General features: G+C 54.5%; 1 protein-coding gene across 2 annotated transcripts in view; it reads left to right on the top strand.

Moving 5' to 3' along the window:
* The window catches only part of BICD2 (BICD cargo adaptor 2), an 89829-nt gene that overhangs the window by 42749 nt on the left and 19861 nt on the right, over window positions 1-27219 (top strand). For both annotated transcript variants that reach the window (XM_027835765.1, XM_027835766.1), the window contains exon 2: window positions 17722-17934. In XM_027835765.1, the coding sequence (XP_027691566.1) occupies window positions 17722-17934 (213 nt within the window). The remainder of the gene's footprint in view (window positions 1-17721; window positions 17935-27219) is intronic.

Below are 27219 nucleotides of genomic sequence, written 5' to 3'. Positions count from 1 at the left end.
GGAAGCTGTGGGCTTGGGGGATTTCCTCCTTGGCTGGCCCTTACGTCACCAGCTTCCAGCCAGCTCTGTGCAGCCTCCCTTGGTCCTTTCCCTCTGCAGCCAGTAAGCTTTACTAGGGTGATGGGAGCACATGGCCCCCGCCACCCCCCACCGCACCCCTGTCCAGTACCTGAAGCCAGGCTGGGTAAGATGATGGACATGAGCCAGCTGAAAGAGGGCCTGAGCCAGAGCAGATCTATCCTGCTTCATGGAAAGGTCAGGAGGTCACCTTTGGCCATACGCCACCACAGTGTTGGACAGAATAGTCAGGGCTCATATTTCTGTCCTCCCAAATATTTTCAAGTTCAGTGTTTATTCCCAGTGCTTCCCAGAGCTTTGCTACTGGGGGGGCCGCATGGGACCCAGAAAGCCGCACCAAAGGGCCCAGGCTACACTCCCCACCTGGGGAGCCTCAGCCATAGCACCCCCACTCTCTGCGAATTTTCCTCATCCATGAAGTGAGGAGGTTGAATTAGATGGCCTCCAGGGCCCACAGCTCTGTTCTTTTTCAGTCATTTTTAATTGACAGCTTTTGTTTTTACCCCTGTGTTCATCCCCTTTCTCTCTGATCCCAGAGAATAATTCCTTATTGCAGAGGATTTTTTTTTTTAAATAGGAGAAAAAATTTCAACAAAGCCAATCCACACGTGGAAAAAACCTGACATTAGAGCATCCCCACCTCTGCGTAGGAGTCGGGAAGGGGCCTTCTCGTAGCCCAGGGGCGGGGGAACCAGGCCTCAAGGCCATGTGTGGCCCTCTAGGTCCTCAAGTGCGGCCCTTTGACCAGATCAAGTTTGGATTGAATCAAATGGCCGCACTTGAGGACCTGGAGAGGACCACATGTGGCCTTGAGGCCTGGTCCTGGCTCTTCTTCGAGGCCGAGCTTGCGATGCTCTTAGCGTAGAAGTAACCACTCGACGTTTGCTGGGCTGGTGGACGCAGGTCCACATTCGGCCCTGATTTGCCCCTAGTTCCTTTTCTGCAGAGGTCTGAGCTCTTCAAAGTTACTTCCTCGCCACAGGCCAGTGAAGACAGTAGTAAAAGTAGTTGTAGCCTCATCTTACAATAAGGAACCTGAGATTAAGCAAGGTCCAGTGATTTATCCTTGTTAGGCTTGGAGTCAAGATTCAAACATCATGGGGTTTTAGCCTTCAGATGATTGCAGTGACAAGCATTTATTTAGTGCCTACTGCACGCCTGGCAGGTGCTAAGCACTGAGGATGCAGTGACAAAAGCCAGTCGTTGTCTTGGGGGGCCTTGCCTTCTCTTGGAGGTTGAGGGCAGGGCAGCAGAACAACATGCAGAGAAGCCAATGATACCAACGATCTTATAGATTTAGCATCACTTTCTTTCCCCAGTCTGTCCCTTCCCACCCAGGGGGCAGGGGGAGACAGTTTAGCCACTGAGGCCGGGTGTGCAGCACAGCCTACCCCAGCCCCCCAGCTCTGCACCTCTGGCAGGAAGGTCTTCATCCGAGCCTTGTTCATCATAATTATCCTATGTTCAGCTGTGATTTTTTTCCATTTGCATCGTAGTTGTCATGTGTGTTGTTTTCCTGGTTCTGCTGTCCTCGTTTTGCATCAGTTAGTACAGATCTTCCTGTGCTTCCATCCTCATCATGCTCGTTGTTTGTTAAAGCACAGTAACATTTCCGTATTTCCACACACCTCAGCTTGTTTGGTCATTTGGCAATGGAATGGTTTCCCCCTCCTGTGCCAGGGCAGCTAGCACTGTAGGAGAAAAAAAAAATCACTGCTTTTGTCCTCCTCTTCTTGTCTCCCTCAGGCCTCCCTCTAAGCCCCAAGCCGTAGTTATGCTGATGAGTCAGGAGGAGATGGAAACCACTGCCCTGGGCTCGCTCTGCTCCCTCCCTCCATTCTGTGCCTCCTAACACCTCCTTCCCAGCCCCTTCTGCCTCCTCGCTGCTCCTTTCCCTTCCTTCTCCCTTCCTTCCTACCCTTGCATGCGTCTTTGGTCTCTCCCTCATCATTGGCTCCTTCCCAGGCGCCTGCACACACATCCAGGTCTCCGTAACCTTGGATAATTCTCCCTTGGACTCTCTCCGTGATTATCCCTTCATGTTTCTCCCCTCCTTAGCTGCCAGTCTTCTGGCCAGAGTCCCTACTTGGCCCCTCTGCAGCGTCTCTGCAGAGTTTGGGGCCCCGATGTGGGCTCCCTCTCGGAGGTCACCTGATGGACAGATCCAAGCGCCTTTTCTCCCTCCTCTTTGTCCTCGATGTCCCTGGAGGGCTCCTCCTCCAGGATACCCTCTTCATGCCAGTTCAGTGTGTGCTTTGGCCAAGTCTCTCTTCTCGGATCCCTGGCTTCTCCCTCTGCAAAATGAAGGGGACACACCGAATCGGTTAATTAGTCAGCATGTATTAAGCGCCTGCTGTGTGCCAGGTGATTCCAGAGACCTTTGCAGTTATTTGTCTCTGATCTGTGGGCAAGCTGCCCCCTTTCCCAGGGGCAGAGGGGAAGCTGCCAGCTGATTGGCAGAGGAAACATTATTTGATCAGGCTGGCTTCTGGGCTATGTGACCAGCTGGAGCAGCTGTCAATGGCATGTGATGTTGTGCTACCCCAGGAGCGTGGATGCTGGGTGAGGGGCAAAAGGGGCTCTGCTCCTTTGGGGGTGCTGGGATGGGGTGGGGAGGAAGAAGGGAGATGTAACAGAAGGAGGACTGATGGCTCTTCCAGGCACCCAGAGCTGGCGCTTGGGTTTGGCTGAGATCAGGATGGCCGGCTGGCTCCCACTTTGAAACGCTGCCTCTGTCCCCAGTGGACTAGAGACCCCTGTGAGAAATCCCTCCCTGGAATGCAGTCTTACTGATCCATCTGCTCTGGAAGATAGGAGGAGCTCCACCTCCAGGAGCCCACCCCTGCCCATTCGTTGTCCCCTTCCATCCAGTGTGAGCCCCTGGTGGTTACACAGCCAGCATGGGGGCATTGTCTCCAGAAGGCCACTCCACCCTGGGAGGGAAGGGCTCAGCCTGGCCCAGCCCCAATCCCGCAGAATCTCCCTGGGCTTGTTACCTCATCTTTAACATGAAGAGATTGGACAAGCTGACCTCAAGTCTTCCTCAGGCTCCAAGTATCTGATCCTTTGGGTGAGGATTTAGCAGGCAGTGAAATGGAGAGAACCATGGGCTGTGGAGCCAAGGAAAGTCTGAACTCCGGTTCTTAGCAGCTATGTGGCCTTGGGCACATTGAGTCTCAGCTTCTTCATCTGTAAAATGGGGATAATCCTAGCACTTCCCTGAGAGGGTTGTGGTGTGTCTCAGATGAGATAATCTTCTCAACCTTAAGGCAATCTGTATGAGCACTGTTCAGCACATCTCCATTGTCGCCTGATGTACTTTGATTCAATTAACCAAGGTCACTTTGGAAAGTGCAGAGGCCAGGGCCTTGAGGTGATGGGGTCACCCCAGTCCGGGGCAGGTTGGGGATTTATTATGTACAGAATGGGGGAGAAGGCCCTGCCCCCCAAGAGCACTATAGGAGAGTACTGGAGGTGTCAGCCGGTGGGGAGATCCAGCAATCCTTCCCCTTACCTCATTCTGTTAGGAGCCAGCCCAGTGCCTTGGGAAGATCAGGACTGACCAGGCCCCTTGAGGACTCTGAATGTCTTCAGAGAGGCAGCCACTTTTGCAGCCAATGTGCCAGTTCTTCCTGGACACGCACTGGCCACCTGGGTCCACTGAGTGCACGCCCCCCCCCACCCTGATCACTGAGCCTAGGGAACCCTTGGGCTTTCTGAAGTTAACGTGTGCTGCCCGGTGAAGTGCCCGTCTTGGAATGCTCCAGGTGGATGGCTGCTTGTCAGGGAAGTTGAGGAGAGATTCCCACGCATGGACTGCATGGTGCATCACGGAAGCTCCCTCTCCTCCCACTTTGGTTGTGGGTCACTGCGGGCACCTCACTGTGGGTGCCTCAGGACTAGGAGACAAAAACCAGAGAAGCCAGAAGCCATTGTGGATGGTGAGGGGGACATCCTGGCTTAAGGGTAAAGGGGGGAAATGAATGGTTTGGGAGCTGGGGCCCAGCAGCAAGGCCTGTGGGAGGACAGAGACAGGCCACTTTCCCAGGGGCCGCTGGCCTTGCTTGACCTGTTTTTCTCACTGCCTCTTCCTCTGCCAGGAAGCTCAGTGAAACAGCTGGCCGAGGGGATGAGGGGCACTGCTGGAGAGACAGCTGTGGTGCGGGGGCAGGGAGGGGATGCTGAGCTTTAAAGTCACCCAGTAAGAATCCAGGTGAGCAGGCAGGAGAAGCTGGGCCCCTGGGGTGAGCAGGGCCCAGGCCCTCCTGCTGTGTGGGGAGCCCCTGAGAATCTGGCTGAAACCGCAGGGCCACGGCCACGCCATGGCTCAGCCGTCACGAGGACAGGATCGCAGCAGCTTTCCCAGATGTGGAACATCGGCATTCTCCAACTTTGGTCGGGATTCTCTTTGTCAAACAGTTGACAGATTTCTTGTCTTGGTTTAAGCCTTCCAAGGGCTTGGGGGTCGCCCAGCTGGCTCAGCGTGCAAGGCAGGATTGGAAGCCAAGTTCCTCCCATCTCTGAGTCGCTGTTCCTTTCACCTGAGTGCAGGTCAGAAGTTCCAAAGGCGAACTCCCCTTCCTACTGGAGCTTGACCCAAGGCGGGTTGGCCCTGGGCGGAGGTGCTGTGGACCTGGGAGTCCTCCGGGATGTCCTGCTGTGGAAAATGATCACACGAGGGAGAGAGACAGACAGACGGCACACATGTCCTGAAAAGATGACCCACAGTCCTTTTTCCTTTTCAGACCGTGAAGTCAAATGCTCACTTAGTGACCCTGGTGTGGTCTGATTGGAGAGTAGCAGGCTGTCTCCCTCCGTCAGCCTTGCAGGGCTCACGCCATGGATGGGAACTGAATTTGATTTTCAAGGTGGTGGTGGGTGGGTGGAGGGTTCTCTCATAGGATGGAGTCTGCCTTTGAATGCCAGATAAATGCTGTTTTTAAAGCACCAGGCCCTGGCTTATCATGGGTTCTGGAAAATGCTCGTCAGCTTTTAAAACAAGCCCCAAGCTCCTTTTGCACATCAGATACAAGAGCTAGACTTACAGGGCTCTAGCTTCGGCCCCTTTCCCGAGAGGGGCCGTTGACTTCTGCTCTGTGTGTGCTTGGGTCTGGCTTGCTGCTCCGCTTCCCGTCCTGGCCCATGGCTGTGAGCAGCTGTGGACGTGGATGACTTTTGGGTCACATAATTTGCCCCGGTCCCAGCCCCTATGTGGACTGATGTTTGTGAGCTCTGTGGCCAGGTTGCATGCATGAGGGAGAATCGGGAGTGACAAAGAACCCAGCTATTGGCCACATTGGTGCATCGGTGCAGTGGCGGCCCACCTGCTTTCTGGCCCATGGTCATTGGAGGCCTCCCTCTAGCTCTGGTGGGTGACTTGCTTATGGGGATGGTGGCAGTATAGAAAAGAGCCTCCTCAGAATTTGTGGTCTAGGCTGCTACCTCCTACCAGCGTGACCTTGGACAGACTGTCTCTGGACCTTGCTCCTTCGTCTATAAGACGAGGGGGTTGGGCTTGGGGTCACAAATTCAGGGACAAAAGGACCCTCAGAGGCCATCTGGCCCTGCCCCACTTATTTGACAGATGAGGAAACTGAGGACCAGACAGGGAATGTCTTGCCTAAGATCAAATCCAGGATTTAAGTCCGCATCCTCCAGCTCCAACATCCTCTGTTGACTTTAGTCTTCATGTCATTTGCCCGATGCCTGGAGAAAACAGTGAAGGGGCTGCATCCCCCCCTTCTTCCTCTGCCTTTGCCCTCTGCCCGGCTGGGCTCTCTGCTCACCCACCCCCTTGGTGTGCCACGTGGAACAGCCCGCAGGGCTTCCCCTGATTTCTTCATGCTTGGTGGTGCGTAGAGAAGCGTGAAGGCAGCTGGATAACATGGGGCTGGGACCAGTGCATTCTGGCTGCTTCTCTCCGTGAGTCTCTCGACTTTGTACCTGGTGCCACTCCTGGGGTGGGCCACCCCAGCTTCCTCTCCAAAAGCAGCTGTTCTTCCTGGAGCTCAGTCCCCCACAACCCAGCCAGACTGCCCCCGTGGACTGTGCCGGCTGTGCCTCCCAGCCACACCCTCTTCGCGCCTGCACGGGCTCAAGAACACCAGAGTTCAAGTCCAATCCAGGCCACTCACTACCTATGAGACCTCAGATATGTCCATGAGTCTCACAGTCTCTATTTACTTGTTTGTAAAATATGAAAAGCCATCACTTCACGGCTGGCTTCCAGGGCAGTTCCGAGACTCAGAAATGATAGAGTGTGGACAGGGCTCCCCTCCCTCTGTCCCGCCCAACCTTCAGTGTCTCACCATTAAAATACTCATGTTTGCCTTGCTGTCCGTGGGCATCTGTTGCTGTGTTTGCATCGTGTTCAGGTGTTTATAAGGGAAGATGTTTGTGGACAAGAGATTGCTCCTCTGTCCTCAGCATTTGCCTATGCCTCATAGATTGGGTTTGCCGACATCCGTCTTGTGGGCCTTTGTTTTGATCCGGGTACAACGTGCAGCAGTTATCACAAAGCATCCTTGCTTTATTCTCAAGGTCTCAAAAACCTTGACACTCAATTACTCTCGAAATGGATCAAACTCTTTAATGAAACAGCTGAGCATAAACAAATCAGCGTTTTTATATCTTAAGAGAAACAGACGTCCATGTCTGGCCATAATTACCTGCCTAGTCGCCAGCTGTTTCCAGCAGCTGCCTGGTCTAACAGCGGCCTCACCCTACACAGGATTACAGTCAGTCACTAAACCCCTTAATTCCTGTCCAGACTCTGGGTGGATCTTGGGTCCCAAAGGCAACTTTGTTCAGCCTTTGATGTCTGTGGAGGAAGAAAGATCTTCCCCTCCTTCGAGCTCAGGAGAGCCTGTGGCACCTTCCTGGGGGTCAGGACAGAGACTGTTTATTTTTTCTTTTGTATTCCCATCGCTCAGCACAGAGCCTGGTACATAGTAGGTACTTAGTACAGGTCTGTGAAATTGTATTGGTTTTTGAAATCAAAGAAAAGTCTTGGGAGGCTGGCTCTGGGAATGTGCTTCTCGGGATGCTGAGCTGGCCAGGCTTGCCCCTCTCCGTGGTCCCCCATCACTGGGGCCCGGCCCCATGGAGCAGCCCCCCATGGGGATCCCCCTTCCCGGCAGGCTTGATGTCTCCTGAGCCTGCGACCGAGGGGGCCCCAGCTTACAGCTGAGAACCGTTGAGTGATTCTAGATTTCCCTCTAAAAAAAAAAATGCGGAGATATTATCCCATCTCCAGCAAAGAGCAGCTGAGCAGGGCAGTCAGTCCTCCTGGCAACAGTCTAGGAACTGAGGGTCGTCATGGCAACGGGCGAGTTATCAGCAGGAACATTTTGTTGTCATGGCCCTTCCCCCATAGTCTTCTGTTGTTGCAGCCTCCTTTGGGTGACCGTGCTGGGACTTGGGTAGAGGCGGCGGAGGAGCGCTGGGTGACATGGAGAGTGGCCCCTCGGGTCTGGGGATGGCTCCCCTGTTTCTCCTCCATCCCAGGAGCATTGTGCTGGGATGCTGTCCCAACAGGACCCTCCTTCCCGCCCAGCTTCCCCTGGCCCTCTTTGAATCACAGCCACCCCTGGATTTTGGGTGAAACTGGCAAAATCCCTTACCTGAGCAATCTCCATTGGTCTTTATAACTCTGTAGTTCCCATTTTTTGGATGAGAAGACCAAGGGTTTAAGTGTCTTAGCCACAAACCCACAGCAGTGCCATCCCTACCTGCCCCCGATCCAGTCGCAGGCACTGCTCTGGAGACTTCCATGCCTCTGTTTTTCAAACCTTCGTTGTTCCATGTTAGATGCCTTTCATTTTGACCTCAGTCATTCCATTCTCCAGCATGCACCTGTAGATGGAGACAGAGATGGACACTGGTTGGCATGAACGTGGGGACTTGTGCAGAGACCACTGGCATGGCCAGCCACCCTGCTCTTTTCATAAATGTGGCTCTGTGATCCTGGTTCCGACGGTAAACAGCTGTTAAATTTGGGACCTATGACATCATCTAGCCCAACTCCTTCGTTCTGTGGTTGAGGAAACTGAGGCACAGAGAAGGAAAGTGACATACATAGTGTTAGGGATGGAATTTGAACCCAGAGCTTCCTAACTCAAACCCAGCACTCCATTTACAACTTATCACTGCTTTCTTCATTGTATTAAAAGTTTATAATGTGAAGAAAGGCTGGAAAGGCCAGTGGGAGCCATTGACCCTTCTTGAGCGGGAGAGTTCTATAGTCAGAAGTGTGCTTAACACAATGCCAGGGACATCTTAGGTGCTGAAGAAATGCTGGCTGGCTGAGTCACAGATGGATTGGAGAGGGGAGAGACCAGAGGCACTCAGAAGACTGTTGCAGGAATCTGAACTAAGATGGTGGTCCATGAGGAGAGGAGACAGCTACAAGAAAGAGTATGTGCGGAGACATGGTCTGTGGTTGTTGGCCTTGGTTCTCAAAGAGGACCAAAATGACGTCACTCTGTTAGAGACAAGTTGAGTGTGTCTGACTGTGGCCGAGCAGACCGACAAGAATGGCGTGGTCTGTAGGAAACAGGGAAGAACAAAGCAACTTCCATGAGGGGGTGTCAGGGCCCTCCCCCCCAAAGAGGGAAGAGGATTTGGTCGTCATTTTAGGACCTTTCACGGTGTATCAACATAATGCCTTCCTGCTTCCTGCTTTCCCCAACGAGTGAAATCTTAAAAAGCCCTGGTGGGAGGGGAAAGAATGACTCCCCCCCTTAATGAGGGTGTGCAAAGCGAACACATATCCAAGGCTGCTTTTCTCTAATGTGTGCGGCTGTCTGGGGAGGGTAATTAGAGGATTACAAAGAGCCAGGCAGGGCTTTGGAATCCAGACTCATCAGGGAGGGGCAGCTTTGATGGCTGAAATCGGTTTCTTTTTTGAAAAGAATTCCTCTGTTAAAGACCCTTTGACTGAATCCTGTGTCTCGCCCTGCTGTCCCCTTGAGGCTCATGTTGTGGGGCCCGCCCTGAGTGGAACTGTTCATGTCATTCCTCAGAAGTCCTTCATGGCTCCCCATTGCCTCATGAATCAAGTTCACTCCTGGCATCTAAGGCTGCCGGTAGTCTGGTGCCATCCTGCTTTTGCAGCTTTATCTCAGCATTGCCCATGCTCGCCAGGGGCTGGATTTCTCTCTGTCCCTGTCCTCTGGGTCCAGGGCATTCCTCTGTATGTTTGATTTCACTGTCCCCTCTGCCTGAAAGGGACTGATTGCCTGACAATGGTGACGACCTGAAGTCAGAGGCTGAAGGGACCTCTGAGGTCATCTAGTGCAACCAATGTGTTTTACAGGTGAGGAAACTGAGGCTCAGAAGCAACCTGCCAAGTTCCCCCAGTGCACAGTGAGCGGCAGGGTTCAGGATTCCAAAGCCCGTTTCTCTGCTGTGTCTCCCATTCCCTGCCAGCAGGGACCTTCTCCCAGCACCTAGCCCAGTGCTCTGGAGGCAGTGGTGCTCAGTAAGGGCTGAATTGACTTGAATCTGCTGCTTCTCCCCGTCCCTCCAGCCCAAAGCCAATCAGCCACTGTGTGGGATCATAGATTAAGAGCTGGAAGAGCCCTCCCGGGACACTGAGGCCCAGAGAGCTCAAGGGGCAGGCCTGCCAGACAGTCACCCATGTAGCAAGATCTGAACTAGGGTCTCTCTCTCATGGCAAAGGCTGGTCCTTCCCAGCATCCTTCAGGTACTGTGCTGTGAGGGAGGCTCTAGGCTGCAGATCAGCCCATCGTTCTGCATTGATTAAGCACCTACTATGGGCCCTGCCCTCAAAGACTTTGCAGAATGGTCCAGTAACTTAGTAGGTGCTACACCTCCACATCAATTCCTGCCTTCCTCCATCACCGCCTTGGGGGAATTATCGTGCTCTTTTTATTCTTGGAAGGAAAAAAAGGACAAATCCCCTTCCCCGCTCCTTCCAGCTGGAGCTGCCTCTGTCCTAAGGATGGAGCCCTCTTTTCAACACTGAGGTGTGGCCCTTTCAGACTTTCTGTAGTGGAGCAAAGCCTTGGAGGCTTCAAAGGGGAGCAAAGCTTGAAGGCTGCTTCCGAGGGGGCAGAAAGGCAGACCCCCGGAGTAGGGCAGGGGAGGGGGCAGCACCCAGAGCTGACCTACGGCCGACTCCTTGAGCGGAGGCAATCCAGGGGTGAACAGACGCTGAGCTCATGTCTGCCGCTGTCCTCAGGTGGCCGGGAGCTCCAGAGAGGGGACCTTGGTGCTGGAAGGTGGGCCCTGCCCTTCCATGGCACCGTTCCCCCGTGGTGGTCAGGCTGTAAGAGAGAGGAAGGGGGCTTTCCTCCTCTTCTCCAGGGCCGTGCTTGGCCTTTTGGACACTTTGGACACAGTACTGAACCCCAAACTGGGACACATGGAGTCTTGCCGACAGAGAGGTGGTTGTTGAGTCATTCTGGACCATAGCACGTCAATACTGTCCATGGGGTTTCCTTGGCAAGGATACTGGAGTGGTTTGCCATTTCCTTGGATTAAGGCAAATAGGGGTTGTGACTTGCCCAAGATCACACAGCTAGTGAGTATCTGAGGCCAGATTGGAACTGGGGTCTTCCTGACTCCAGGCCCAGCTTTCTATCCACTGAACCACCCAGCTGCCTCCTAATGGGGGTAGAGGGGGTGCAAAAGAAAGAGAGCTAAGGGGCCTTGGAGTTAGTGGGTGACAGGATCCTGGCTCTGCAGCTTTCTGTGTGGCCCTTAACCTCTCTGAGCCCCAGTTTGTTCATCTGTAAAGCAAGGAGGTTGGGCTTGATTGACCTCCAAGGTGGCTTGTAGCTCTGCTGCCCGAGGTTCCTGTGCCTTGGTGTCTGATGGGCCTGGGGCCCCGTGAGCTCTTCCCTTGTCCTGTTAGGTTTCCAGCCATCCTCTTCTTCCCCAGTTGGTTCCTAAGGGTGAGGACCTGGCTCGGGCATCTGCACATCCCTCCCATGTCTGAAGACCCCAGCCACGGTGCCTTCCGCACAGTAAACCCTCAGTAAAAGTTTGCTGAGTGAATGAAGAGGAAGCTGTACCTGGGAGATCCCACCCCCAGGACCCAGCATGTTTTTGATGTCACAACGTGAGTGTGAGAGGTAGGAGGCCCGTGGGGGACAGTTCTGGTCTTGCAGCCTCAGAGGTGTGCTCAGGACAGGTTGCTCTCCTGATGCTTTCCCCGGGCTCTTCCCTAGGGAGGGGCTGGTGCCGGCTGTGTGTTCCCAAAAGAGCTGACTGGCCTGCAGCTGGTTATTAATTAGGAGGGCAGCCAGCCAGCATCCTCCATTCCCTTGAGGTACCCGGCCCACCCTACCCCCGCCCCTCCACCCCAACCCAATCAAACACATCTGGGAGTATTTACAACCCCAGGAGCCTGCCATTGGCTGGGGGAGCCCAGCGATGGCATTGGACGCTGAGTGTCACCGAGTTAGGTCAACTCCCTTTGTGTCTGGAAGCCAAACCACCAGAAAACTCTTGCTTGACAGTTTGGGTTTTTTTTTTTTTCCTGTCCCCTACCTTTTTAGGGAAGGGTGCAGTGTTAAGGCCCATGTTTGGATCCTACATGATCTTGGGCAGACCTTTCTCTATCTATAAAATGAGGGGCTTGGCCCCTTCTAGCTCTGAATCCTGGGGTCCTCTGGTCTCAGGCCCCTGGAATGCCTGATCATGTGCCCTGCCTCTCCAGCTTCACAGTAAGGCAGAAAGAAAGATCAAAGGCTCAGGTCCCACCTTGTGTCACGGAGAGCCGCTAGAAAGCTGCCCACCTCAGAAATGCCCCTTCTGGAGTGGTTCCTGGGCTGGCCTGCGGGATCCTGAAATGCCTCAGAAATGCTCCGGAAGAGAGCCCTTCTAGGCATATCAGGTCCATGGAATTCCTCTGAAAACCTGACCTTGTCAGGTCTTTGTGGTCACTTTCTTTTTTTTGTTTGTTTTTTTGTTTTGTTTTGTTTTGTTAGGCAATCGGGGTTAAGTGACTTGCCCAGGGTCACACAGCTAGTAAGTGTCAAGTGTTTGGTCGGAGGCCAGATTTGAACTCAGGTCCTCCTGACTTCAGGGCTAGTGCTCTATCCACTGCGCCACCTAGCTGCCCCTGTGGTCGCTTTCTAAACTGGGAGGGTCATTCGGCTTACTTTTCCTTGACCTCTCTGGCATTGGAACATTCCTCCTGGAGTCACAGTTATTTGTGGACCTTTCTCTTCATACCTTAAACCCCCCCCCACCCGGTTGTGAAGTCCTTGAGCATCAGGACAGTGACAGATGGGGACCTGAAAGGAATGTCAGGGAGCATCTAGTCCAGCCCACTCATGTTGCAGATGAGGACATTGAGGCCCAGGGAGGGACTTGTCTGAGTCATACAGTGTCAGAGGCAGAATTTACAGCTGGCCTCAGACTCCTGGAGTCTGGTGTGCCCTAGTTCTCGTATCCTCAGCCCCTGGCCCATGGGAGGCTCTCGGATGTTTGAATCATCAAAGTTGGCCTGAGCTCTGAACAGCAGAGTTAATCCTGAGATGCCACACCGTCTGGTGGGAACCCTGTCAAGCTAGTGTTGAGGGACGTTCTGTGACCCATGTTGGGGAAAGGTCCTGTTTTCAGGGCCTTATCCCATTGATTTGGTGGGAAGTTGGAAATGAAGCCTCATTGGGATAGCAAATGACCACAGGAGCTCCCAGGTCTGATGGATCCAGCAGCAGGCCTAATTCCATGATTGTATTGAATTGTCCTCACCTCACTTCCCTCTCAAAGAGATTGTAAACTCCTGGAGGGGAGGACCTGGGCTCTCTTGTCTTTGTATCCTGAGTGCCTTGAATGTAGTAAGCCAATCAATCAATCAATCAATCAACACACATTTATTAAAGGACACTCAGACTAAAGATGAAACAATTCCTGCCCTTAAGGACCTTACAATTGTCCTCAGAGCTTGAAAAATGCTGATTGGATTGATTGGAAACCAATTGGATTAGAAATCACATTAGCTACTGGTTCCAAGGAAAGGAATGGAATCAGATACATGGACCTGAAGTGGCCCTCCTCTCTGAGGGTTGACAGAACGTAACCGTCGTGCTCCATGCCCCGAGACACCACTGAGCCTTGCCTGAGATGGGCATGGAGCCTCGACCCTCTGATGGCCCGGGTCTGAAGGGCTCTAGCCTTCTTGTCATTCCTAGCTCCCCATTTCCTGATTGTGCTTTGGCATTGGCCGTGCCTCATCCCTAGAACACACACCCTGCCATTAGCCTGTTAGGGGATTTGGCTCCGGTGCCATCTTCTCTAGGAAGCATTTCCTGATTCCTTCTCTGTGACTTTTGCATCTCCCCACTAGAATGCTCATTAGGAGCAGGGCCCCTGTCCTGGCACAAAATAGGCACTTAGAACATGCTTGTTGATGGATGGCAGTGGGGGCTGGGCCTTGGTGACTCTGGCCAAGCTGGTGCCCTCATCCTTTTCTGACCCCCGGGCCTGGTAGGCAGCCCCTGATGTGCCAGTTGCTTCTTAAATGAAAATGGGAGTGACGGGGTAGAGGCAGCTCCTGACATCTCTGCCCTTCCTCTCATTAGGACTAATTGAAAAAAACCAGATCAACATTTAGCCCTTCCCAAGACTCTTGGCTCTGGCTTTGAGTCCTGATTGGCAGGAATACCAAAGACTGGGTTTTATCAAAGGCGTTGGCATCCTTTCCTGTGACCTCCTTGGAGCTGAGATGGAGAAATAGGGTTGGCGGGACAGTCTCTTGGAGTGAATGGGGGTGGACGGTGCCCACCCGGGGGAACCTTCTAGCTTTGGGCCTACCCTTGGGTTCTGTTTGGTGCTGTTGTGTATGACTGGATGGAGTGGCCGGTGGCCCGCTTAGCTGATCCCGAGGCAGCAGAGGCTTGGAGACTGTTTACATTGTTATTAGGTTTATTGGTGTTTTTTATGTTGTTAGTGACAAACAACGCTGAGGAAAGGCTGAGGATCCAAGATAATGGGGGTTAAACAAACGAAACAACATTGTATGGAGAGAAATGGGAAGCCGTGAACGTGGACGAGCCCATCGTCAATGCCCTTTGAAAGGGGGTTTCCTCCAGCGCCAGACACATAACACTTGCTAGCTGTGTGACCCTGGGCAAATCACTTAACCCCATTGCCTAGCCCAAAAAAAAGGGGGGGGGCGGGGATTCCTCTGATCTGCTTCTGTGCCCGTGAGGGGAGGGCAGAGGGCCACGCCTCCAGGAGTCCTGTCCCAGTGCTTTGGTGGGAGGGCCCTGCGGAGACGCAGCCTTGATGGGCTACTGAGCCCAGGGATTTCTTCAATGATGGCCATGCCAGCCGCACCAAGGCCATCCGACTTTATCTGTGACAGAAAAGGGCAAAACAAAAATGGTCACCAGGGAGGACAGCTTGGGGTCCCGAAAGAATCGATAGATGTTACTGTGGGAAGATTGTGGAGAGTGCAGGGATAGAGCGCTAGGCCTGGACTCAGGAAGGCCTGAATTCAGATCCAGCCTTGGATACTGGCTTGCTGAGTGACTCTGGAAAAGTCATTTAACTTTTGTCTGAGTTGCCTTATCTGTAAAATGGGGCTAATGATAATACCTAAGGATAAGATGAGATAATATTTGTAATATACTGTGGAAATTGTTGTTATTGTTTGCTTTTCAGTCATGTCTGATTCTTTGTGACCCCGTGTGAATTTTCTTGGCCAAGATACTAGAGTGGTTTAGGTTTCCTTCTCCAGCTCATTTTACAGATGAGGAAACTGAGGCAAACAGGGTGAAGTGACTTGCCCAGGGGCACACAGCTAGTAAGCGTCTGAGGCTGGATTTGAACTCAAGGTGAGTCTTCCTGACTCCAGGCCCAGGGCTCTGTGCACTATGGCGCCCCCTAGCTGCAAGCCTTAAAGTGTCATAAAAATGTTAGCTCTTATGAGCCACTGTCATCGTGGTCAGTTCTGGGCCACTGACCCACTGCAGGAATAATGCATAGGGTTTTTCTTGCTTTTCCCTTAAGAAACAAGTAGCCTCACCCTTTCTGTGGCCCAGATCTCTAGATTGAAATGAATTCCTTCTCTGGTCAGACTGGACTAGAGGCCACCCCATGGAGATGGGCTGGTTCTCATCAAGCCTTTGAAAGGCTGCCCTCTGGGGGAGGGCATTGTTCTTCTTGTCCCCAGAGGGCAAACCCAGGCACATGGGGGGGGGTAGAGAAAGGCAGATTTAGGGTTGGCCATCCAATCGGAGCCATCCAAGATGCCCACTGGCATAGTGGACAGAGCATTGGGCCTGGAGTCAGGAATATCCGAGTTCAGATCTGATCTCAGACACTAGCTAGTGTGACTGTGAGCCAGTCACTAAGCCTCTGTTTGCCTCAGTATCCTCACCTGTAAAATGGAAATGATAATAATAATGCCTACTCCTACAGTTGTTGTGAAGAGCAAATGAGATAATACTTAGAAAGCACTTAGCACAGTGCCTGACATATAGCAAGTGGGACATAAGTGGTGGTGGTGATGGCGATGATGACAGATGTCATGGAGCGCACTTCATTGTTAGGTGACAATTGGGCCAGAGTGATGGTTGCTGAGGTCCTTCCTGCCCTGAAATTCTACCAAGGCTCCATGGGGATAGAATATGGATAAGGACCTAGGCTACAAGGGTAGAAGTTTCAGAAAGGCGCGTAAAGGGTACTGAAGAGTGCCCACATCAAATTCTGCTTACTTAATTTTTTCTTAACTTGGGGGCGATGGTTGGTGAAGGAGGAGGGAAGAGCTTCAGCCCACCCAAGGTTAGTGCAAAAACACGGAGAGGGAACACACAGGACAGGGGGTCTTTGCCTTTTTTGTGGCAGGGCCCCCTCTGGCAGCAGTCTGGAGAAGCTCATGGGCGGACCCTTCTCGGATTAATGTTTGGAGGCGCACAGAATAAAATACACAAGATGGTCAAGAAAACCAATTCTGTTCAAGTAGTCCTCCATCTGTCAGCATATAGTAGATAATAACCAGGCCAGAGCCCTTGCTCTAGGGAATGAAAGAGTAGCCCAAGTCCTGGCAGCTGAATCGTGCAGGTTTTTAATCTGCTTTGCCGCCTCACCCCTGTTTTAGGAGGAAGCAATGTGTGGTCTGCTCAGGAGTTCTGCCTGAGGATTCTGGGTACCATTCAGTTCAACCTCGTTTATTAAAGCCGAGCCCTTTGGCCACTTACGCTCCCTTGACGGCTGATGATGTGGACATAGAAAAGAAGACACAGATTAGTCTGCGGTAGCACTGACAGTCCCTTCCGTGGATCAGGCTGCAGGTTTCCCTACAGTCTGCCTTCTGCCACAGGTTCCTGCCAGGGCCGCTCTCCACAGGCCGCCCTGGCACCTCCCATCTGCTCGTGCAGCCTTGGTGACCATCAGTGCATCTTCCTGCAGCATCCTCACCGTCCCTTGTCTGCTCTGCAGCCCCATCTCTCTTCCTCTTCCCTCACTGCACTCTGTCCTTCCTTCCAAAGCCCTTCCTTTGAAATGATGCAGAACTGAGGCCCCTTTAAAAAAAATTATCTATTGTATTCATTAGATCATCTTTTCCTATTCATTTTTTACAAAGTAAACACGATGCGGATTTCTTGTTTCTTCCTTTAGAAACAGGTGGCCTCAACTTGACCCCTTTGTGGGTCAAGACCCTTGTTCAAAATGATTTCCCCTTCAGGCCTTAATCCTCTCCAAAGGAAGTCGAGAGTTGAATGAGCACGTCCAGTGTGCGGCTGCAGACCGAATGAATAGCCTCCCTTCATCCCAGGGCTGAACACCCTTTGGGTCTCCTCCCCAAGCTGGGGTGAGGCCCCTTTCCTGCAGGGTGCTCACTGGGAGAGCTAGGGTTGAGCCCCACAGGGCCCCAGCCCCATTCCTGGGTCAAGATACTGAGCAGGTGCAGGCTGGTCATGGGATGTGAAAGAGGAAGGGAGGGGAGGACGATGAGGCCAGGCCGGGGAAAGGGAGTGGGCTCAGGAGTGTAGTGACCAGCCTTGGCCTCGAAGATGGGGACAGAGTCTGCTTCCTCCCTTTCAGTGGAGAAGCAGGGGGCTCCAGGTGCAGGACGTTGTCCTGGCAGTCCTTGCACCCTTGGTTCTGCTGACCTGGCTTTCCCCGTTACTGCAGAGGGCTCTTTGGATGGGCGGGGCCCCTGGTCTCTTCTCCTCTCAGTCCACTCTTCTACCACTGCCAAAGTGATACTACTAAAGCTCAGGTTTGACCTTGTCGCTGTCCGTGGCTTCCTCTGATCAAGCACGGACCGTCTGCTGGGCATTGAAAGGCCTACCTCCCACCTCCCTCCCCGGCCTTGTCACCCGGCCCTCCGAAGTCCAGCCAGAGGCTGCTTCCTGGCCTGGAGCATCACTTCTCAAAATGTTTGGTTTCCCTAATGCCTGATCTCTCCCCAACGTCCCTAAGCTTTACTGTTGTATCTATTCTATATATTGTATATATTCTAATTATATATATATATAATTATGTATATTATATATATTCTAATCTATTCACCAGCTTTCTGTGTGAGGGCTGCTGGAGAGCCGCCGTGGGGACGAGGGCCAGGGCCTGGGAGGAGGGGTGCAGGGCCGCAGCCGCCCAAGGGGTCGGGGTCCCTGTTTTTGACCATCTGCTCAGGGCCGATCTCCCCTGTCTCTGCAGGCCTTTGGCCAAGCTCACACCAACCACAAGAAGGTGGCTGCGGACGGCGAGAGCCGCGAAGAGACCCTCATCCAGGAGTCAGCCACCAAGGAGGAATACTACGTGCGCAAGGTCCTGGAGCTGCAGACAGAGCTGAAGCAGCTGCGCAACGTCCTGACCAACACGCAGTCGGAGAACGAGAGGCTGAATTCTGTGGCCCAGGAGCTGAAGGAGGTAGGACGGGGGCAGGCACCTGTGTAAGGGTCGGGACCTGAGCGATCTGGATGGGAGAAAGGAGGCCGGGCCCAGGTTGGGGGCTCACGTCAGCTGAGATGTGTGTGGATGACAGGGAGCGGGGCCTGGTGTGGTGGATGGCGAGGGGAGGAGAGCAGGGACCCGAGCTGGCCCAGCGAAGCTGGTTAGGCTCTGTCCTGGGGGCAGCTGGGAGCTTCTGAATGTTTGTGAGGAGAGGAGTGACCAGATAACAGGGATGTTCTAGGACCTGAGACTGGTGTGGTGCCAGGAGGAAGGGTTTACATTTCCCAGCAGTGTATTTGGTGCCCCTCTTCAAGCCTTTGGGCCTGACCAATGCTGGGCCCATCTGGTCTGCATCCTCGAGGGTCGAGAGGGGGCAGGAGCCATGGAATGGCCAGAGGGGACATCCCCTCAGGGATCACACAGGAGAAAACTGAGGCCCTCAGAGAAACGGCCCTGTGGTGTGGGGGGAGGAACATTCCCAGGGTTAGACGTCTGGACACTTGGGTTTGAAAGTCTGCAAGGGGTCTGTGAGGAGAGCGCTGGCCTCGGAGGCAGGAAGACCTGGGCTCACATCCTACCAGAGGCTTTCAAGCAGTGTGACCGTGAGCAGGTCCCAGCCCCTGTCCCCATCTGTACAACAAGGGGGTATCGGCCTGGGGATTCTGAGGTCACTTCAAGCTCTGACTCTGCTCCTTCAGTCTTCCTCTGGAATTGTCACAAAATTATGACATTGGGCCATGGTGGGGGACCAGCCACATGAGACAAAGGGATTCTGTGAAACGGGGGCTTTGCTTGGATCACAGGAAAGGCTCGTTCCTCCTCAGTGGGTAGAGCCGAGGTCCTGGGTTTGCTAGCCCTTCCAAGGGGCCCTGAATACCCAGCCGCCAGGCAGAGCAGACAGGGGCACCATCTCAGAGAGGCCAGCAAAGAAAGCTGGTTTAGGGGGAGAGTAGGGGCCTGCTCCACCGCTGGCTAGACAGGGGCCTGCCCTCTGAAACTCAGTTTCCCACCTGCAACTTGCTGGGTGGGCTGGGTGACCTCAAAGGTTTTTTTCCAAGGGTCTATTCTATGAACCAGCACGGGTGAGCCCAGGCCTGGAGCCTAGGAGTGAATCACTGAGGAAACTGACCCCTTTGCCCCCATCCTTTGGAGAACCAGAAGGGCCTGGGCCCATCTGCTCCACTCTTCCTTTCTTTTGTTTTCCAAGCCAGCTGACCCAGGACCCACAGAGGGCAGAGGAGGTAACTAATAAATAGCCACCCATTATAATAACACCAGAAATGACCTAGCAGGACATCCTGGCTCCAGCATCTCCAGTCACTGATAATGGGCCCAGATGCTTCCCTGGGACATTCTGGTGAATGGGGGCAGCCCCTGATAAGACCTGCAGGAAGCCAGTGTGTGGACGGACTTCAGTGGCCCCAAAGCCAATGGCAGCCCCCAGCCGCGGCAGGGCAGCCCCGAGCCTCAAAGCCAGATTTCTGTTCCTAGGTCTATGGCTGGAAGGGCCAGCAGAAGCCAGGCTTCCTCCCTTTCTCCTTTATGGATGGAGTTCAGTGACTCGCCCAAGGTCATTCAAGCAGCATTCAAAGTGAGATTTGGTGCAGGTGCTCCGACACCAGAGTCACTTGGTTTCTGTGGCTTGCCTAAAGAAGAGCTGAGGGCCCAAGCCCCGCTGGACAGGGCCTGGCCTGGCTGCAGCTCGCTCCTGCCTTCCACGTGGCCCTGGTGACCTGGCTACCCGTGGAGAGCAACCCTGCCGGTGCCCTGCGGGGTCTGGGACCCCCGCAGGCCATCTCCCAATGTTTGAAGGGCTGTCATGGCAGTGGATTAGCCTTGTGGAACTCCCAATAAGAGAAGCAGGAGAGACACGCCAGGGCCACGGGGGAAGCGGACGTGAGTGTCACCCGAGGCAGGCCTTTCTGCCCGCCTGCAGCGGATGGGCCCCAGCTCCAAGCTTTGCGTAACGCCGACCCTAGACCTGGTGGGCATGGAGGGAGCTGGGTCAGCTCGGGAGCACCCAGGAACATTTGGGTGGCACTCGCTGGTTTGGGGCCCACTCCCCAGTGGGAAAGCGGGCGGCCCGTGCCTGGGACATGGCCTTCACTCGGCCCCTTCATCTCCCCACGATCTGAGCCTCTCCCAAGCGCTTCAGGCGTCTTGTCTCATTTGGGTTTCCTAATGACTTTGTGAGGCAGGCACTCCTGGTATCCCTATTTTACAGATAAGGAAACTGAGGCTGAGAGGTGTTAAGTGACTTGTCCAGGGTCACTCAGACTTCGGGTTAGTGTCAGAGGCGGGTATCAAACCTGGGCTTCACTTTCCAGGGCAGTGGTCAGCCCTGGAGGGGCGAGGGGAGCTGCAGGCCAGGGCAGATATTAACAATCATCATAGGATCAGAGATTGAGACTTGGGAGGGGCCTTAGAGACCATTGAGTCCAGCCCTGCCCATTTTACAGATGGGAAAACGAAGGCATGGAAAAGTTAAATGACTTGCCCAGAGTCACTCAGCTAGTAAGGATGTGAGGCAGGATTAGAACCCAAGCGTACATGGCATTTGTGTACTGAAAGAGTTTTATGTTCGTCAGGAAAGCTCTGTCCTGACACTCCGGTCCTGAGCTGGCCTTCATTAGTGCTTGGGGTGCCAGGTGCCATGCGAGGCCCCGAGGATACAAGAGGCAGAGCTCAGTCAGAAGAGGGCAACGACCCCAGAGAAGTTCAGAGGAGACGGGAGGAGGGACACCAGCCCCAGGGGACCAGGAAAGTCCTCCTGGAGAATTGGGGGGGGCACCTCTGAGCAGAATCTGGAAGGAAACCAAGAGGAAGGGCATGTGAGAGCAAATGGGTGGAGGCAAGAGATGAGGGGCAGAGCTGTAGACAGGCCAGTGTGATGCACGGGACTTTCAGTGCAAGAATGTGTGACACAGTGGTGGACAAAGCTGACCTCAGAGGGAGGAAGGTCTGGGTTCGAAACCTGCTTGTGACATCTACTGCATGTGTGACCCCAAGCAAGTCACTGAACACCTCAGAGCTCTAGGCAGCTCTGACTCCAGGAGGATACCCGTGCTCTGGAGGAAACATCCACACCGGGAGGTCAGATTTAGAATGCCTCCTTCCTCAGGTCCTCTCGGGCTTCTCTAAACAGACCCCCATTCCCTCCTCATCTCAGGGCCCCCAGCCTCTTCTCCTTTGCTGGCGCCTTGTCGCCCTGTCTCTCCTTGCGTCTCAGGTTTGATGTCACCGTCCCCCTCCTGCATCTCTGCCACTCATCCATCCAGAACAGCTTTTCTCTGCCCTGGACTTTTTGTCTCTCACCCCCTCCCCTTTCCTGGACCTCCCACAAGGCAGCTTCCCGGGAAGGAGGAAGGTCTGGGCTGGCCCGGGCTGGCCTGTTTACCAAGAGTCTTGGCCTTCTAGGAGGAGGTTAGAGGTCAGTCCCACTTCCAGGAGTCCATAGGTCTTTGGGGGGCTGACCTAGCCACCCTTTTCTCAGTGGAGCCATAGGGACAGGCCTGCCAGCGACATCCTCGAATGATACATGACTTCATGTGGTGGCCTGGACGACTGTCAGTCCTGGCCTCCGGTCATCGCTGGCCTGTGCAACCCAGTCTGGTGGGGAGGGGGACAGTGAAGAGACAGCCACAGACCTTGCTGGCCTCCCAGGAGGAGGTGAGCCAGCACCCAGGAGTGCCTGGGCCCCATTGCCCAGCCTGGCCTCTGGTCATCCTGACTTGTCCTGTGGTCCTCCCCACCTCTCCCCTCCTCTCCTCTCTCCTACTCTCTCTCCTTTGCCCTCAGAATCCTCCATCCCTCCTCACCCTTGAAGGATTCTAAGAGCTGCCCACTGACCCACCCCCCACACCCATCCGACACACGGCCACTGGCTCCACAGGACCCTCCTTCCTTTTGGTCTGTTTCCTCAGCGCCCGGCGCCAGCTGCAGAACAGGCTTGTGCTTTGAGACATGTCCTGGCCAGCCTCGCTTGAGCTGTACAAAGTCCCCACTGCAAGGAACATCACCAGAAGCGATCTGGGCGACCAGCACGGAGGGTGCTCAGAGCTCACCCCTGCCCTGCTCTTCCCTCGGGCCTCGGCCGGAGCCAGACGGGCCGTGTCTGCGTGGGAGGGACGGTGTCTCGAGGCATCACCCGGCTGGCACAGGCTTTCTGGGGCCTGGCATGCTGAGACATCAGATCGGGGCAGGCCTGATGAGACCTGAAATCCTGTTGTGAAAAGGCCTCGGGGCGGGGGGTGGGTAGGTGCTCAGCTGAGTAAGGAAGGTTTGGAAAGTGCCTCGTAGACATTCTCTCGAGGACTCCTTACCAGGCACTCTGCCCATTTTACTGAAGGAGGAACTTCAGGAGGTAAAATGGAAAGGAAGGACTTATTAAGCGCCTATTGTGTGCTGAGGGCTTTCTTCCTCACAGCAACCCTGGGAGGTGCTAGTATGATCCCCATTTTACAGATGAGGAAACAGAGGCAGACAGGCTAAGTGACTCACCCAGAGTCACATGGCTAATAGTGTATAGAGTCAGATTTGAACTCAGATCTGAACTCAGCTCCCTGAGTCATCTGTGGCGCTCAAAGGATTCCTGGAGGAAGAATCCCATTGGATTCTCACAACTTCCTGTTGAAGCGGGTGCTTTTGTGATACCCATCTTAGCACCAGGGCCGAATTCAAACTTGGGAGCCGACATGACCCTGGGGAAGGACCTCCCCGCTCAGGGCTCCAGGACGCTGCAGAGCAGGCCTGCTCAGCCAGGACCTCGCTGCGCTCAGGAAATCCCAGGTGCAGTCCCTGCCGCTAGCAGCTGGCCCAGAGGGGCTGAGGGGGACTCCTGTTCAGGGCCAGCTGGGGCTGGGGAGCCTTGGCCGGCCTGCCAAGTTCCCCTTCTCCAGTCCTGCTGCTGGGGAGCCCAGGGACCCTGGACTCTGCTCAGAAAGTCCAGGCCTGCCCCCTCCCCCCAGCAGGAGCTCTGGGCAGAGGACTGTGCCCCTGTGGGAGCCACGCCTGACACCCCAAGGTGAGGGCCAAACCCCCTCAGATTCCTGAGAATTTGGGGCCCAAGTGCCTTGTGTCTCCACTCTCCAGCAAGGTCTTGAGGTGCTTTTGAATGAAGTGCAAACACAGGGTGGGAGGGGTGGTACTCTGGGGACCCCAGACCCTCAGGGCAGAGTCGGGTGGTGTAGTGGCTGACAGCAGCTCCCTTGAGTACAAATCCTGCCTCAGACACTTAGTGGCTGTGTAACCTTGGGCAAGTCACTTAACCTCAGTTTCCTCAGCTGTAAAATGGGGATAATAATAGCACCTCCCTCCAGGGTGGTTGTGAGGATCAAATGACCTGGTACATAGTAGGTGCTTAATAAATGCTGATTCCCCTTTCCCTTCCCCTTAGGCTGCAGCCTGTGCTTCCTCATGGCAGACTTTGGATAGCAAGGCAGCCTGGGCTGTTGGCCATGGCCCTGACCTTCCGCTCAGCCAGGAGCTTGGGTTGGATTTTGTTTTTAGATATTGAGGCAAAAGTGTTTCATCCCAAGACTTGATTACCTGGAAGGGAAAAGTCGCTCTTAGTCATGAGTTGGCCCGTGTCCAAGGGCCGGCCTGTGTGTTGGTAGATTACAGGCTAGCTGGGAGCGTGTGGAAGCTGGGTGGGGCCCAGGCCTTGGAGAAGGGAGGAGGCCGGGCCGGCTGGGGCAGGCCGATGTCTATGGCCAGAGCACTGAGGGGTCCCTGGTTGGAGCACCCCTCATCACGGACTGATGCCACGCGAAGGGAGGCCCAGTTGTTCATTCATCCATTTGTTTAGCCAACAGGCACCTACTGTGTGCCAGACCCCCAGGGAAATTAGAGGTCCTTCATTTTGCAGCTGGGCTGAGACCTAGAGGCTATCCAAGGGCACCCCAAGGAGATTCCATTCCACTGTCATTGATAGCTGCATGCCAGGCTGTGGAGATGCAGACAAAAATGGAGAGGGGCCCTGTCCTCAGGCACACGTTCTGGAGGGGCACGGGCAGGCATCAACAGATATCGACAAATAAAGACCAAGCACTAAGGCCTCGTCAGGGTGGGAGGGTCAGGATGGACCGAGAGGTGAAGGTGGGGAGAGCAGAGGCCCCGGGGGCAGAAGGGATGTCACGTTTGGAGAGCCAGCAGCAGAGGTCAGTGGGTGCCGGGGAGGAATGTGCAGGAAGCCAGGAGAGGTGCCGAGGGGAGCCCCCTGACCTGGGGGCCCAGCTTGAGGAGCGTCATATTGTCAGCCCCGTGGAGGATGATTGGAAACAGGACGCTGCTGTGCTCTGTCTGCCTTGGGGCTGCACATGGCTGCGGGTGAGGGCTCCAGCTGGGGAAGGAGGCAGGTTTGTGCCCATGCCTGTGCCTGTGCCCAATGTCAGGGCAGGCCCAGCAGCTCTGCTAGCCCAGGTCCTCTCGGGTTGGCTGTGCTTTATCACGGTGGATTGAAGTGATTAGGTTGGGGCCTGGCAGCGCATTCCCCAGATGTGCTTGTCAAAACCATTCCTCAGCCTGCCCATCTAGAGTGGTTGGGGATATGGCCCTAACCACCCCCACAGCGTGCTGACAGCCATCCCCCATCACGGGAGTGGTTCTCCGAGGCAGCTCTTGACCCCCCCTTTCCCAGATTCCAGGGCCCCCTCATCTGTCTGAGCTCCCGTGTGCTGCCCTCACCCTGGCACTGATACCCAGATCTCTGGGGTCAGGTTTCTGGCTGCCAGGCAGATCTGAACCTCTTGTAGGTCCTGGGTCCTGTCTCTCTTGGAGACCAGGGATCTCATGAGTCAGACAAATCATATTACTGCTAAAGTCTTTAATTTAATCATGCAAATCCCATTGGAACAACTCAGTATTCAAGCAAAAATGGGAGTGGGTGGCTCCTTCCAGTTCCCCCCCCCACCCAAAAAAACCCTCAGGCTGTATTTTGGACCTGGCAGAGATGGTTTAAACCTATCTGTACCCAGCAGGATTTCTCCAGTTGGGGCTGGGGGTGGGCAGATGCATTTAGGGAAGGGTTGGGGACCCAGAGAAGGCTCTAAGCTGCTATTGGGTGAGGACAGATCCCACCCTGGGGCCTGTGGAAGACGGTGACGTCCACTGTCCCTCAGGCCTTCTTCGCTGCTGGCTGTTAGCCTGGTCTGGGACCCTAAGCCCAGGACCTGAGTCAGCCTGCGGGACCAGGTGCCCTCAAGAAACAGTGAAAATCGAAGTCACCGGCTTCTTCATTTTTTTTAAGTTCCAACACCTTTATTAGAGTTCAAAAGGAAAACTGTGAACTCTGAGTCCAACATTAAAGTTTTAATGTGATGCTAATTTGGGAGCCGCTAACAGAGCTGGGTTTGTAGCCAACACCCACCGATGTCTGAAATGGGCGCAGGATAAGCAAACGTATGTGGCGGTGTGCAGGGTGGGGGGAGGCATTGTGGGCTGTTTGTCGCCTTCCTTTTCCTGCTGGTTCTCAGCCTGGCGTTCAAGCTAGCCAAGAGCGGTGGAGTAAAGGGTGATCCCTTTGCCTCTCTGGGCCTCAGTTTCCCCCTCCATAAACTGAGAGGATTGAACTAGCTGATCCTGAGCTACCTTCTCACACTGCACCTAAGAGCCAGGAGACCTGGGTTTGAATACCAGTGAACACTTATTAAGTGCCTACTATGTGCCAGGCGCTGTGCTGTCTGTCAGGGATACAAAGAAAGGCCCAGGATGGCCCCTGTCCTCGAGGAGCTCACAGTCTAACAGGGTAGCCGACCAGTATGTACAAACACATGCCAACTGGATCCATTCCAGACAAATTGGAGATAAGCAGCTAAGGACAGGCTTCCTGTCCAAGCTGCAGAGTGAGCAGAGCTGCGCTGAGGTGGGTGGATTGGCAGCCACTTGGGTGATGTGTGCGGCTGTGCAGGCAGCATTCTTCCCCTGTGGGGCCCCACCTCTGTGGTGCGAAGACATGGGTAACTTTCCAAGCTCTACTCCTTCCAAGAGCCTTTTCTGTTCCTTGGCTGCCTTTCCCAGACTCATCTTTGTCATTTGAGAGTAGACATGTCCCGGATCTCACCTTTGGCCCTGATCTTGTGTGATCTTGGGCAAGTCCCCACGCCTCGGTTTCTTCCTTCACCTGTAAAATGAAGGGGTGCAGCTAGACAGCTTCAAGGTTCCTTCCCATTTCACATCTATCTCTATTTATGGGCTGGAGTATGGACCAGAGGCTCCCACATTCAGACCCGCAGACTCCCGCATTCAGATCCAGAGGCAGGCCCTTATGTCTGGTCTTTGCCAAGCCCAGGGAGCTGCTTTTGCCCCCCAGCCCCTCCTCATAGGCTCTGCCCAGGGCCCAGCAGACGCTGTGTCTGGCTGCCCTGACCAGCCCTGATTTGCTGCCCATCTCCTCAGATCCGTGTTCTGCTTTGCAGGACGGTGGCTGTAGCCTCAGCAAAAGCCGGAGCTGTGACCTCCCGAGGGGGAAGCGTGTTGTATCCTCCCTTGGGGAAAGAGGAGCCTGCCTGGGGCTCGTTCTCCGGGCGGTGCGGGGTTTCCATCCTGTTCTTTTGTCTCTCAGCTCCCTCTTGACTTGGCAGCCCACACAGATGGCCCATGGGGAAGTGGCTGGAGATCTCTGCTGCCAGGGCCAGGCGCCTGGACACTTCCCAGACCTGGCTAACCGCATCCGGCCTCCCCTCCCCCCCCCATGCCCCTGCAGGCCAGCAGAACCCTTTTCCTGCTGGTATTTTCTCTGTGATGACCCAGGGAGCCCCAGTGCCCTCCTCTTGCCTGCAGCCCCCGTGGTTGGGCACTTACTACCTGTGTGACCCCAGCCTACTCACTTAACCACTCTGAGCCACAGTTTCCTAATCTGCAAGACAGAATTAAAAATAACAGTATCTGCCTCCCAGTGCTGTTGTGAGGATCAAATAGGATAATAATTGTAAGGCCGGGCACAGGGCCTGACAGTGGGGCATAGTAGGGCTTCACAAAGCTTAGCTAGTCTTCTCTGATGAGATCGGAAAGTGCTTTGCATACCTTAGAGCACCATGTAAAAGCCGGGGGGGGGGGGGGGGGGGGGGGCCGGGGGGGGAGAACCCTGGGCCTCTGGGGAGGGGAAGAAGCCAAGGGGGGCGCAGGGAGGAGAGAACCCTGGGCCTCTGAGAAGGGAAAGAAGCCAAGGATGGCGACTCTGTGGGATGCTGAACCAGGAGGTGGGATGGGGTCCTAGAGGAGGGAGTGATGAGAGGCCGGGGTGATGGGGGGGGCCTTCCTGGG

Source organism: Vombatus ursinus, unplaced genomic scaffold (genome assembly GCF_900497805.2).
Source record: "Vombatus ursinus unplaced genomic scaffold, bare-nosed wombat genome assembly UNPS02014817.1, whole genome shotgun sequence".
NCBI lineage: Eukaryota > Metazoa > Chordata > Mammalia > Diprotodontia > Vombatidae > Vombatus > Vombatus ursinus.
The sequence above is the reverse complement of the archived record's forward strand: the minus strand, read 5'-3'. Positions and strand labels throughout refer to the sequence as shown.